This window comes from Neolamprologus multifasciatus, chromosome 19, assembly GCF_963576455.1.
Source record: "Neolamprologus multifasciatus chromosome 19, fNeoMul1.2, whole genome shotgun sequence".
Taxonomy (NCBI): domain Eukaryota; kingdom Metazoa; phylum Chordata; class Actinopteri; order Cichliformes; family Cichlidae; genus Neolamprologus; species Neolamprologus multifasciatus.
Genome location: NC_140457.1, coordinates 4,163,465 through 4,177,485, shown reverse-complemented (window position 1 = coordinate 4,177,485; position 14,021 = coordinate 4,163,465). Strand labels below are relative to the sequence as shown.

At 40.9% G+C, this 14,021-nt stretch overlaps 1 protein-coding gene across 1 annotated transcript in view; it reads left to right on the top strand.

Annotated features, from left to right (window-relative positions):
* LOC146495747 (uncharacterized) overlaps window positions 1–14,021 on the top strand; it is a 38,285-nt gene that overhangs the window by 13,509 nt on the left and 10,755 nt on the right. Inside the window, exons 45-75 of the mRNA XM_085144252.1 lie at window positions 292–491; window positions 590–702; window positions 849–955; window positions 1,163–1,330; window positions 1,547–1,746; window positions 1,845–1,957; window positions 2,103–2,209; window positions 2,322–2,498; window positions 2,744–2,952; window positions 3,050–3,144; window positions 3,252–3,277; window positions 3,445–3,466; window positions 3,560–3,587; window positions 3,696–3,780; window positions 3,901–4,047; window positions 4,135–4,346; window positions 4,434–4,537; window positions 4,627–4,820; window positions 4,854–5,015; window positions 5,232–5,431; window positions 5,530–5,642; window positions 5,795–5,901; window positions 6,109–6,276; window positions 6,493–6,692; window positions 6,791–6,903; window positions 7,050–7,156; window positions 7,364–7,531; window positions 7,748–7,947; window positions 8,046–8,158; window positions 8,311–8,417; window positions 8,674–8,829. Coding sequence (XP_085000378.1) covers window positions 292–491; window positions 590–702; window positions 849–955; window positions 1,163–1,330; window positions 1,547–1,746; window positions 1,845–1,957; window positions 2,103–2,209; window positions 2,322–2,498; window positions 2,744–2,952; window positions 3,050–3,144; window positions 3,252–3,277; window positions 3,445–3,466; window positions 3,560–3,587; window positions 3,696–3,780; window positions 3,901–4,047; window positions 4,135–4,346; window positions 4,434–4,537; window positions 4,627–4,820; window positions 4,854–5,015; window positions 5,232–5,431; window positions 5,530–5,642; window positions 5,795–5,901; window positions 6,109–6,276; window positions 6,493–6,692; window positions 6,791–6,903; window positions 7,050–7,156; window positions 7,364–7,531; window positions 7,748–7,947; window positions 8,046–8,158; window positions 8,311–8,417; window positions 8,674–8,829 — 4,221 coding nt within the window. The remainder of the gene's footprint in view (window positions 1–291; window positions 492–589; window positions 703–848; window positions 956–1,162; window positions 1,331–1,546; window positions 1,747–1,844; window positions 1,958–2,102; window positions 2,210–2,321; window positions 2,499–2,743; window positions 2,953–3,049; window positions 3,145–3,251; window positions 3,278–3,444; window positions 3,467–3,559; window positions 3,588–3,695; window positions 3,781–3,900; window positions 4,048–4,134; window positions 4,347–4,433; window positions 4,538–4,626; window positions 4,821–4,853; window positions 5,016–5,231; window positions 5,432–5,529; window positions 5,643–5,794; window positions 5,902–6,108; window positions 6,277–6,492; window positions 6,693–6,790; window positions 6,904–7,049; window positions 7,157–7,363; window positions 7,532–7,747; window positions 7,948–8,045; window positions 8,159–8,310; window positions 8,418–8,673; window positions 8,830–14,021) is intronic.

The following is a 14,021-nucleotide window of genomic DNA, read 5'->3' as shown; positions in this document are numbered from 1 at the left end:
AACCCTGTGCCTTTTTAGCACGGGACGTCCCCCTAGTGGCCAATCTAAAAAACTACAAAAAAAATGACAAGCCACCCTCTGATTAATGAAATAAGTTAGTATCGGTTCATGGTATCGGTTAACTTTTACGAGTATGAGTACACACACATTTTACAGTATCGGCCCCGATACCCGATACCAGTATAGGTATCGGTACATCCCTAGTTACAGCCTTTGTACCATGTTGTATGGGTGTACGTCCGACATGCAATCTCACCTTTGCTTATGTCTTTTTCCACTTTAATATGACAGACCCCAAATTTCCAGCCTGTTGTGAGAGATCGGGTCATGAATGCGACCTTCATCATCATCAGTCCAAATTTCTCCACTTTCACGACAAACGACTATGAACTTTGGTTCCATGTGAAACTGATTCCTATCCTTGCCAGTTTTACTCCAGAAATGCTCATAAACACAACCACAAACATCAGCTGCACAAACTATCAAGTCATGTGAGTAGCTTTCTTGGAGCAATCAAGATTTTGTTGCAAATGAAAATGACAATAGTGACAAAGAACAGCATGAGAATGTTTTCTTTCAACTGTTGCAGTGTGAGTGGGTTGGCTTTAGTTATCCAGGAGATGCCACTGTACAGACGGCAAGAGATCACACATGGTCTGCTGGGCTACCTAAGAAATGCTGAAAATGCCATCAATGAGCCAGGTAGGGCAGACATAGGGTGCGTTATGTGCTTTCCAGTGTGAAATGTTATGAAAAGCACTCAGACAAAAAACTTAAATTCTTTCATGTCTACCAGTCACAAACCTTGCTAAATTGAGCACATCCTAACTTTTGTTTGCATGCCTTAGCTTGCAGGCAACAAAATGAGAGTGATGCCCAATGGGTTAAAGCAAATCTGGGTCCATTCGTCCAATATACAGCGTACTCTGACCTCAAAGACTTCAACATCTCTACGGTAAGCCCTACATTGCACTTCTAGTCCTTCCTTAAGAGCAGGAAAACAAAATTGTAGACTTAAGAAGACAAATACAGGAGTTTATTTTGCCATATCAAAAATACAAGCAAATCATAGAGAACACTTTCTTTGGTTGCAAACTGTAATCCTTTACCCACAGCATTGGTCATTACTACTGTCTGATATTATGTTGATTCCCTGTTGTAGGCTGGATTGTTGTCAACGCTCAATCCCTCTGAGGTGGCACAGCTGCTACTGAGCTCTGGAGCCTCAAATGACACAGATTTTATTGATCTTGTGTTTGAACAACTTGAAGAGGGCAATGTTCTAAAAAATGTGGATGAATTCCTGACACAGCTGACAGCCAATGAACAGGTAGGCTAGCCTCCTAAAAGGGTGAAGGAGGACAATGCGGATATTTGATTCCAGAAGTAAACACAGAATAAGACATCGGTCTCAACTGCTAAATCCATTGTTGGCTATTGTATCTTAGAAAACAAATGGTTACAGCCTTTGTGGCATGTTGTATGGGTGTACTTCCAACATGCAATCTCACCTTTGCTTATGTCTTTTTCCACTTTAATATGACAGACCCCACATTTCCAGCCTGTTGTGAGAGATCGGGTCATGAATGCGACCTTCATCATCATCAGTTCACATTTCTCCACTTTCACGACAAACGACTATGAACTTTGGTTCCATGTGAAACTGATTCCTATCCTTGCCAGTTTTACTCCAGAAATGCTCATAAACACAACCACAAACATCAGCTGCACAAACTACCAAGTCATGTGAGTAGCTTTCTTGGAGCAATCAAGATTTTGTTGCAAATGAAAATGACAATAGTGACAATGAACAGCATGAGAACGTTTTCTTTCAACTGTTGCAGTGTGAGTGGGTTGGCTTTAGTTATCCAGGAGATGCCACTGTACAGACGGCAAGAGATCACACATGGTCTGTTGGGCTACCTAAGAAATGCTGAAAATGCCATCAATGAGCCAGGTAGGGCAGACATAGGGTGCATTATGTGCTTTCCAGTGTGAAATGTCTTGAAAAGCACTCAGACAAAAAACTTAAATTCTTTCATCTCTACCAGTCACAAACCTTGCTAAATTGAGCACATCCTAACTTTGTCTGCATGCCTTAGCTTGCAGGCAACAAAATGAGAGTGATGCCCAATGGGTTAAAGAAAATCTGGGTCCATTCGTCCAATATGCATCATACTCTGACCTCAAAGACTTCAACATCTCCACGGTAAGCTTTACTCTTATTACTCTTCCTGTCTTTCTTGAGAATAGCAAAGCAAAATTCTGGAAATTATACAAAAGACATGCATTTCATGAATTCTACTTTTTTGTATCCATAGCTGGCAGTTCTGGACGTTCTTTCACCATCGCAGAAGGCTGATCTAATCCTAGATCCAAACAGTGGTGCTTTAAACGATGCACATGTTGCAAGGGAGGTGTTGACAAGCTTGACAGAGACCAGTGATTATGAGCAGCTCAACCAATTCTTCCAGGCTTTTGCAAACATCAACAAGCAGGTGAATTCTCATTGGTAACCTTACCTCAGCGCAAACATCAACAAATGTTAACAGTGTTCTTTCATAAACCTGCTCAAGTGTTTAACTCAAAATGATCCATTTCTGATATGCTTCATGCCTTGAGGCATTCCTGCTGTACAGAAGTACAAAGATTTAGTTTAGATAAGCTCCCCCTCATCTCCGCATTTCCACAAAGACTTCAGAACTTCCTCTCTGACCTTATTATGATCCCCTTCTCTTTTCAGAGAAATGTCACCCTCATCCAAAATCCAGATGTGCGAGACACCATTTTGAACCTGACCTTGACAGCCCTTGCTCCTCAGCTTAAAGACTTTCAGCCAGAAGACTATCAACAGTGGTTCCTGGTTTATTTGGTTCCTGTGATGGCGAGCATCCTTCCTAGCAGCTTGCGGGTGATCCCCAGTAACATCACCTGTGAATCCTACCAGGCTGTGTAAGATATTTCTGATATCCACAGTTAGACATTTGGGTGTGCACAATGCCAAGCTGAGGCTCCTGACAAGTCACAATGAATTCTTTTCTTCCTTTAGAGACGATGGTCTTGCGCAGAGTTTGGCAGCATTGCCACTGGACCTTTCACAGGGCGTGAGATCAAGCAAGCAGTACCTCCAGGACACATTCCCACGTATGTGGCAAATAGGCTTTCCTGACTAAACTTTTCTCAAGAGCCCAGTATCAGCACTGTAATGACTACTCCATTGATTTATTTCCTTTCTTTTTCTTCTCAAACAGGCTGCGCAGTTCCAGCTTCCTTTGTGGTAAGATTCGTTTTTTGGGGGGTGGGTGGGTGGATGTCTTACATGGGTTATCCAATATTTGATCCAGGTTTGGCACACTAATTGGGCCAACTGTGACAAAGTCAAGGTATTTACACTTGAAGAAGATGTTTCCACTATACTAACAATCATATTTTCTTTGTCTTCAGTGCAAGGTTACCCCAGTTCATGGTAAGTCTGTCTAGAAGTACACATTTCAACTCTAAGGATATAAATGCATTCTGAAGGACTATTATCTGACACACAACCATTCTCTTTTCACAGTGAATCTCATTTGTAATGGAGTTGACGGGTGGGTGAAATGCCGTTTTGTTCAATGTTGATTCTGTCTAGGTAAAATTCGTTAACACAGTGTAATTAAGGGGACATTGGATTTCAATTTATTGTGTTTTTTCCACAGTTCAAAACCTGAGCAAATCCTGTCAGCTGGCAATTCCTCGGAAGCCCTGTGCAATTTCACCATCACAGAACATGCCTGTTCCTCTGTAAGATTCCTTTTTAAACTCCAAAAACAGAACATGGATTTTGCCACATTATGGTCCTGAGACAAATCTCCATGAGCTCTGACAAAACGGCTGTATTCTTTGTCAATTTTCTTTTTCAAGGCTCCCCATCTCACATCCAGCAACTTGGTCACACTGCTGAACTGCACACTGAAAAGCCAAAACATATACCCAGTAGAAGTCTGGAAGCTTTTCTTCCAAAAAGCCTCTGCTGTACTGGACCAGGCCCTTGAGACATTTGCTAACATGGTAAGTACAAAATCACATTTTCACAATATTGCCGTTTCCCTGCGTGAAGTTTGGGTCCAGCTACAATTATTTTTCTGCCAATTCAAGGCCGGCAACAACACCTACCCGACCTCATCAAATGTGCTCGAGGCTCTTGGAGAAGTGAGAATTGACAATTTCAGCCAGGCACAACTACAGAGTGAGGAGTTCATTACCAGCTGGTTCAAGACAAAGATCCGTCCATTTCTGGCCGTTCCATCTTTCAACTTCCTATTTTGCCTTAGCTCCAAAAACTTCAGCTGCCAGACATACCAGACTGTGTAAGTAAATATGAGACATATTGCTCTATTCTGCAAACTTGCAGTTGACTAGAAGTTTAGATGTTGAAAGCTTTCTCTCAAATGTAGCATTCAGGCATTTGGAAGCCAAAAGGCATCCATGGACAGAGACACACAGCAAGCAGTCTTCACTCACTTCATCAAACCGTTCTTGTCAAGAAATGACTCAACAGGTAAAAAGAGAAACTCAAGCTCACTTTGGTTTTTCCATGACAACATGTGGTATATTACCCTGTCAATAACTTTCTTGCTTTTTCTGCAGATCCTGGCTGTGTCTCATCTATCACGGGGAGCCAAGCGTGGCTAAAGGCAAACCTTGGCGACTTCTCTGATTTTGCAACTGTGCAGGACTTGGAAGCCTTCAATCCTAATTTGTCCGCTGTGAGTGCCAACTGCAGATGTACATCTTCCTGTAAACGGAATTCTTTTACCCAGAACATTTCCATGACTGCTGTCTGATATTATGCTGGTTCTCTTTTGTAGGCTGAATTATTGTCAGTCCTCAGTCCTTCTCAGGTGGCACAGCTGGTACTGAGTTTGGGAGCCTCCAATAACACAGATTTGATTGATCGTGTGTTTGAGCGACTGCAAGAGGGTAACGCTCTACAAAATGTGGATGGATTCCTCACACAACTGGAAGCCAATGGACAGGTATGCTAGGCTTCTAAAAGGGTGATTGAGGAAAATCCTGGTGCTTTGTTCCAGCAGCATAAGACAGAATAAGACATTTGCTAAACCGCTACACAAGTCTTCAAGGAGTCTATCATAGAAAAGAACTGATTGCAGACTTTGTGGCATGTTGTATGAGTACATTTGCAACATGCAGTCTCTGTATTGCTTAGCTTCTTTTCCACCTCAATTTCACAGATGCCAATTTTCCAGCCTGTTGTGAGAGATCGGATCATGAATGCGACCTTCATCGTCATCAGTCCACATTTCTCCACTTTCACGACAAACGACTATGAACTTTGGTTCCATGTGAAACTGATTCCTATCCTTGCCAGTTTTACTCCAGAAATGCTCATAAACACAACCACAAACATCAGCTGCATGAACTACCAAGTCATGTGAGTAGCTTTCTTGGAGCAATCAAGATTTTGTTGCAAATGAAAATGACAATAGTGACAAAGAACAGCATGAGAACGTTTTCTTTCAACTGTTGCAGTGTGAGTGGGTTGGCTTTAGTTATCCAGGAAATGCCACTGTACAGACGACAAGAGATCACACATGGTCTGCTGGGCTACCTAAGAAATGCTGAAAATGCCATCAATGAGCCAGGTAGGGCAGACATAGGGTGCGTTATGTGCTTTCCAGTGTGAAATGTCTTGAAAAGCACTCAGGCAAAAAACTTGCCCACAAATTCTTTCATGTCTACCTGTCAGAAACCTTCCTAAATTGAACACATCCTAACTTTTGTTTGCATGCCTTAGCTTGCAGGCAACAAAATGAGAGTGATGCCCAATGGGTTAAAGCAAATCTGGGTCCATTCGTCCAATATACAGCGTACTCTGACCTCAAAGACTTCAACATCTCTACGGTAAGCCCTACATTGCACTTCTAGTCCTTCCTTAAGAGCAGGAAAACAAAATTGTAGACTTAAGAAGACAAACACAGGAGTTTATTTTGCCATATCAAAAATACAAGCAAATCATAGAGAACACTTTCTTTGGTTGCAAACTATAATCCTTTACCCACAGCATTGGTCATTACTGCTGTCTGATATTATGTTGATTCCCTGTTGTAGGCTGGATTGTTGTCAACGCTCAATCCCTCTGAGGTGGCACAGCTGCTACTGAGCTCTGGAGCCTCAAATGACACAGATTTTATTGATCTTGTGTTTGAACAACTTGAAGAGGGCAACGCTCTAAAAAATGTGGATGAATTCCTGACACAGCTGACAGCCAATGAACAGGTAGGCTAGCCTCCTAAAAGGGTGAAGGAGGACAATGCGGATATTTGATTCCAGAAGTAAACACAGAATAAGACATCGGCCTCAACCGCTACATCCATTGTTGGCTATTGTATCTTAGAAAACAAATGGTTATAGCCTTTGTACCATGTTGTATGGGTGTACGTCCGACATGCAATCTCACCTTTGCTTACGTCTTTTTCCACTTTAATATGACAGACCCCACATTTCCAGCCTGTTGTGAGAGATCGGGTCATGAATGCGACCTTCATCATCATCAGTCCACATTTCTCCACTTTCACGACAAACGACTATGAACTTTGGTTCCATGTGAAACTGATTCCTATCCTTGCCAGTTTTACTCCAGAAATGCTCATAAACACAACCACAAACATCAGCTGCATGAACTACCAAGTCATGTGAGTAGCTTTCTTGGAGCAATCAAGATTTTGTTGCAAATGAAAATGACAATAGTGACAAAGAACAGCATGAGAACGTTTTCTTTCAACTGTTGCAGTGTGAGTGGGTTGGCTTTAGTTATCCAGGAAATGCCACTGTACAGACGACAAGAGATCACACATGGTCTGTTGGGCTACCTAAGAAATGCTGAAAATGCCATCAATGAGCCAGGTAGGGCAGACATAGGGTGCGTTATGTGCTTTCCAGTGTGAAATGTCTTGAAAAGCACTCAGGCAAAAAACTTAAATTCTTTCATGTCTACCAGTCACAAACCTTGCTAAATTAAGCACATCCTAACTTTTGTCTGCGTGCCTTAGCTTGCAGGCAACAAAATGAGAGTGATGCCCAATGGGTTAAAGCAAATCTGGGTCCATTCGTCCAATATACAGCGTACTCTGACCTCAAAGACTTCAACATCTCTACGGTAAGCCCTACATTGCACTTCTAGTCCTTCCTTAAGAGCAGGAAAACAAAATTGTAGACTTAAGAAGACAAATACAGGAGTTTATATTGCCATATCAAAAATACAAGCAAATCATAGAGCACACTTTCTTTGGTTGCAAACTGTAATCCTTTACCCACAGCATTGGTCATTACTACTGTCTGATATTATGTTGATTCCCTGTTGTAGGCTGGATTGTTGTCAACGCTCAATCCCTCTGAGGTGGCACAGCTGCTACTGAGCTCTGGAGCCTCAAATGACACAGATTTTATTGATCTTGTGTTTGAACAACTTGAAGAGGGCAACGCTCTAAAAAATGTGGATGAATTCCTGACACAGCTGACAGCCAATGAACAGGTAGGCTAGCCTCCTAAAAGGGTGAAGGAGGACAATGCGGATATTTGATTCCAGAAGTAAACACAGAATAAGACATCGGTCTCAACTGCTACATCCATTGTTGGCTATTGTATCTTAGAAAACAAATGGTTACAGCCTTTGTACCATGTTGTATGGGTGTACTTCCAACATGCAATCTCACCTTTGCTTATGTCTTTTTCCACTTTAATATGACAGACCCCACATTTCCAGCCTGTTGTGAGAGATCGGGTCATGAATGCGACCTTCATCATCATCAGTTCACATTTCTCCACTTTCACGACAAACGACTATGAACTTTGGTTCCATGTGAAACTGATTCCTATCCTTGCCAGTTTTACTCCGGAAATGCTCATAAACACAACCACAAACATCAGCTGCACAAACTACCAAGTCATGTGAGTAGCTTTCTTGGAGCAATCAAGATTTTGGTGTAACAGAAAATGACAATAGTGACAAAGAACAGCATGAGAACGTTTTCTTTCAACTGTTGCAGTGTGAGTGGGTTGGCTTTAGTTATCCAGGAGATGCCACTGTACAGACAGCAAGAGATCACACATGGTCTGCTGGACTACCTAAGAAATGCTGAAAATGCCATCAATGAGCCAGGTAGGGCAGACATAGGGTGCGTTATGTGCTTTCCAGTGTGAAATGTCTTGAAAAGCACTCAGACAAAAAACTTGCCCACAAATTCTTTCATGTCTACCTGTCACAAACCTTCCTAAATTGATCACATCCTAACTTTTGTTTGCATGCCTTAGCTTGCAGGCAACAAAATGAGAGTGATGCCCAATGGGTTAAAGCAAATCTGGGTCCATTCGTCCAATATACATCATACTCTGACCTCAAAGACTTCAACATCTCCATGGTAAGCCATAAATTTTAGTTCTCTTCCTCCCTGAGAACAGTAAAACAGCATTCTAGAATATTTTACGTCCAAAAAAATGTTTTGGGTGTGCAGCAATATTAGAGTGGGGTTACCCCCTATGATGAATTAACCTTAGAGGGTTAGAGGTAAATAACTTAAAAACATATAGTGTCCCTCAGTGAATTGAAGAAAACATATGTAGGCATATGCCAACTTGTTTTTGTTTTCTTACTGAATTGCTGGTTTTATCTTCCAGGTTAATATAGCAGATCTGCTCACTCTTAGTCAGTTGGTCAACCTTGCAGCAACTCCTTCCCACCTAAAGAGCAAGGAAGATGTTATGAACATCATGGCAGTCATCAATCCTTTTGACTTTGGCGCTTTCTTTGATGAAGTCTCACCAGCTATTAAGGTAATCATCATAGTTTTCTTAGTTTTCTGAATAAAGCTGGGGAATTTCCCCCAGGAAATAAACTACACTAAACTCAATAGAAAAGCTGCATTTTTTCAGGTTAATGCTGAAATTGTGTAGAAACTGAAAATTAAAAACTGCCAGTGACATGACTATTGCTGTATAGTCATGCTGAAAGGTATACTTACTTATTTTAGAGATTGACAGACCACGTGACTTTCGCGCATTGCATGCCGGGTACTTGTGGCAAAACAATCAAAGCAATGCATCAAACACAAGCATTTGCAGCACCGTAAAATGTTCATTCTCCGGTTCCAATACCTTCTTGTTTTTCTTTGTCCCCCAAAAAAGTTATGTACAAAACGAAGGAGAACAATGCCGGTCCGTACAAAGACAGACTTGACAAAAAGTCAAAGAAAAGATATGAGGAAAAAATCAGAGTGAAAGGGTAAGACCCTTACGAGCACACAGAATGGACAAAATACGTTAGCGTGCTGCCCAACTTTCACCACGCTCATATTTATAATTATACGGTTCTTGGAGTGAGTGCATACACTCATGAAGTTTAGTAACTTCAGGTCACTGCAACAAGCCCAGGTACAGTTTACCGACGGATGGGTACAGGACCTTGAAATGTACCGTGTAGAACGAAAGACCATCGTACGTATCATAAGTTTACCAGTCTCACAAATCGTCTTCATAAATACACTTTCGTTAAACGTTTATTAATAGGACCTTTAAGCTCATTAGTAATTAATTAGTAGTGGAAATAATTTATGGTTCGCATTACAGAAATGTAGCAGTGACAATAATATCGTATGCTGTAATTGTACTGGGCAATTAGTGATACAAAAAAACCTGTCAATGTACCATGGTAATAACAAGCGAAACGCAATATTGTGTCAGGACAATTCACTATTTATGCACAATAAACAAAGGAGCATAGCGCGACAATTTCTGTTCAGCACCAGACTTGCTTGTAACCTATATCACCAATTATGTTATGAAAAATGACGTATTAACTACTACAAAACACTTACCTTTGTGGAAATGCTTGGAGCAGACTAACATGTGAGCTGAAGTGTTCTGGGATGTTATATTTGGTCTTCGAATGGCTGCATTCCAGGCCATCTGTCGGCTCTCTGTTACTTCGGAAACATGGCTTGAACAATTTCTCTTCAACGACGTAATCCGATAACAATCGATGTCTTTACCCGTCGGCTTCCCGTGGCTGTCATGCGACCGGCTATTGCAGTTAATAATACAACGGCTTCTTGCAATTTTTTGTGTTTCTTTTTATCGCTGTGTAATGTAATTTCAATTGAAAGCCTGCGTGCGCTAGTACCTCTTGCCACGAGTTCCCAGAATCCTTTGCGGTTTTACCCCTGAATGACGTCACATTTTCAATCTCTATACTGCTGTGACACTTTGTTACTGCATTATTACTGGAAGTAATTTCAAACCATTAGCTTTTTTAATGGACACTTGCTTTTAATAGTGGCTAGCAAACGCCTACTATTAAAACAGTTAGCTTACCTATATATGGTAACATAAATGACTTAAAGGTAACACAAGGTAAGTGTTTTTGGGGACAGAATACAGTGAAGGAACAGTTGTGGAACTGACAATAGTCGTGTCCAAATTCATGGGCTGCATCCTCCTGAGGACCCAGCGTTCGCGGTCTACGTGGGCCAGGCCCTCAGAAGGTCGGGTAGGCTGGAAGTAAACAGCTGTGAAATTGGACGGTCTAGCCTTCTGATTAGCGTCACCGCTGTCTCGGTGGAGTTTAATAAACTTGGCTATCTGCTCCTTGCTATCTAAAATATAACAGAACACTGGTGTAAATTCTCGACCATCTCACACTTCTGTTTAGTCAGTTTTCTGTTTGACGTTTATTCAGCTGTGTGAAAACTAAGGAGGAACCCACCCGGGGGATTAATAAAGTTTTATTTTATCTAATGTAATCTAATAACTTTAATCTCAGCCAAACTGATTGACTCACGAACAAATAAAACACTGAAAAAAGCCAAACAATAACATTTTTAGGTTGTCTAAGTGACTTATATATTACGTTTAACCTGAGTAGCGAAAGTCCGCAGTGATCTGAAAATGATGTGCCGGGAGTTGTGCCGTTCTCAGCGGCTTCAGTGATCTTCGAGCTCTCGGCTAGCTATCGAGCTGGTGGGTAACAGACGTCTCCGAAAACATCGAAGCACTTTTGCAAATATGCGATATCTTGATAAATCGAGCAGATATTTGAAGTTTACACACCCACATTCTCGCCTGAAAATATGTTAAAAGTTTATTTTGTGACCCATAAAGATTAATAAGAGTAATTTCAAAACTTAGTAGCGGCCACCATTGCCGGAAACTGGAGTTTGGCTGGGCCACGCTATGAATTCTGGGATATGGTGGGCCACGAAGGACACACCCGACCCATCCTTCAAATTTGGGGAAAAGGAGGACACATTTGTTGGCTGCATTCGGAGGATTCTACGAATTTGGACAGCCTTCGGTGCGTCGCTATGACGTAATCGGTCTACAAATGCGTCCTCAGGAGGATGCAGCCCACGAATTTGGACACGACCAATCTAAGCAGAAACAGCTAATACCAAATATGTATCTGGAGTAGTGATGGTAAATTCGATTCTTTTTACTAAATCGAGTTTGAATAAGAGACTCACCAAAGTGAATCGGGTTTTTTGAGTCATTGAGTCAGTTGACCAGAGTGCAAAACAGGTACATTTTCACTCAAACTTAATTTGTTTTTCTTTTCATGTAAATCCTACTGCTAAGATGAGTGATTGAAAAAGAAAAACAACTATATTTATAGAGCAAAAAAAAAAAGATTTCTAAAGGGAACATTTATTTTATTTATTTTTATTTTATTTTATTAGTATTTTCCTCAAATGTGTCAAATATATATTTTCTCATCTAAATGTCCACTGAGCTGTGTGCCAGGGGGCGGTAATGCTCCTTAACATTGGTTACCAACCAAGAAGAAGAAGCTGTGAGCCAGGAGGGAGGGGGTGAGTGAGTGAGTGAGTGATTCGTTCATGCTAAGATTCAGCACAGGAGGGAGAGGGTGAGTGAGTCCTGAGTGATTCGTTCATGCTACGATTCAGCGCAGGAAGGGAGGGGGTGAGTAACTCAAATGTGCTGCTAGCATGTTAGCAGAGCGATGCTACTGTGAACCGAGGAGCTATTGTCTTGATGTGAGCTTTCTACCCAGGGTTTTTTCTTCCAGTTCAGAGCAGAAATGTTTTTGTTAAGAAACTGGCTGTTGTTTTTTCCACACAATTTTAATTATAAGCTAGATATATTTCTACTAATGAAATTAGTTTGCTAACAGCAACAGGGACGAGTCAGTGAGTCAGTTGGGCTTGTGAATCATGATTCACGAGTCAGTAAAGTAATTCTCGAGTATAGAACGATTCGTTCTTGATTCGCGCATTACTAATCTGCAGTAGTATATGACTCATGCGATCAAAACACAGATTTCCTTACATGTTTTTCTCCCTCGCAATAGTGAAGAATCCTCCTCTTCTTTTTAGTTCGTCGCTAGCTGTGTCCCAATTCAGGGTCTGCACGCTTGAAGTACGCGCACTACGCGTACTACGTACGGTGCGTACTATAAGTACGAGAAGTGCGGAAGTTAGAGGCTTGTGAAATGGGACGGTCTAGCCTATGTCGCGCCGTTCAGGTTGCCTAGCAACCATGATACTAACTGCAAGAAACGTTACATACAGCTTTGTTTGACAGAAATGAAGGAGAAAAAAATGTTTTGTTGGTCATTCATTTTTGTCATGACATCACTTTGATTAGTTGAGTATCTGAGGCTGAGACCACAGGACTGTAAAACATGATTGTTGGGCTTCATTTCTGTACTGAACAGTTATTTAAGATTAGTTAGTAAATAACAATTAGCTAATGTTGTTCATGAGACTAAAATCATCTCACTGTGGTAATGTAAATATAATATGGCCAATATTATAGTATTGTCAGATTATTATGATATATATATATATATATATATATATATATATATATATATATATATATATATATGGCTTTACAACTAAGTTAACGCTGTAAGTACACACATCACTAATGTCCCACAACTTTGCCAGCAATGTTTTAATGTTCTTCGTTATTAAACATTCGCACACAAGTGACGTCATATTCAGTACTTACTTTTGACAGTTCACTCTTCGGCCGCTCCCTTCTGCCGTATTTTGCGCGAAATTATCCACACCCACCGCCGCGCTATGAATTGTGGGATATATGGGACCACGAAGCGTGCACCGGACCACGCTTGATATTTGGGGAAATCGACGGCGCATTTGGAGTATGCATTTCTAGTACACTTCGAATTGGGACAGCCGTCGTCGTGTGGCGGTGACGTAACCGCACTTAAAATGCGTACTTCAAGCGTGCAGACCCTGAAATGGGACACAGCTGCTGTGTCCCAATTCGGGGTATGCACGCTTGAAGTACGCGCACTACGCGTACTACGGACGGTGCGTACTATAAGTACGGGAAGTGCGGAAGTGAGAGGCTTGTGAAATGGGACGGTATATGCTTCATCGCGCTGTTCAGGTTGCCTAGCAACCATGATACTAACCGCGAGACACGTTACATACAGCTTTGTTTGACAGAAATGAAGGAGAAAATTGTTTTGTTGGTCATTCATTTTTGTCATGACATCACTTTGATTAGTTGAGTATCTGAGGCTGAGACCACAGGACTGTAAAACATGATTGTTGGGCTTCATTTCTGTACTGAACAGTCATTTAAGAGTAGCTAGTAAATAATAATTAGTTAATGTTGTTCATGAGACTAAAGTCATCTCACTATGGTAATGTAAATATAATATGGCCAATATTATAGTATTGTCAGATTATATATATATATATATATATATATATATATATATATATATATATATATATATGACAAGCTGAAAGTCAGTGATATATATATATATATATATATATCACTGACTTTCAGCTTGTTGTGTTTGTGGATATATGACTGACTTTAATTATCCATAAAATCATCAGATTCTCTGTAAGATTAAGGTCGACTATATGTATATTTACAAGTAGAGGCTTTAAAACCAAGTTAATGCTGAAAGTACAAACATCACTAGTGTCACACAACTTTGCCGACATGTGGCCAACAGCAATGTT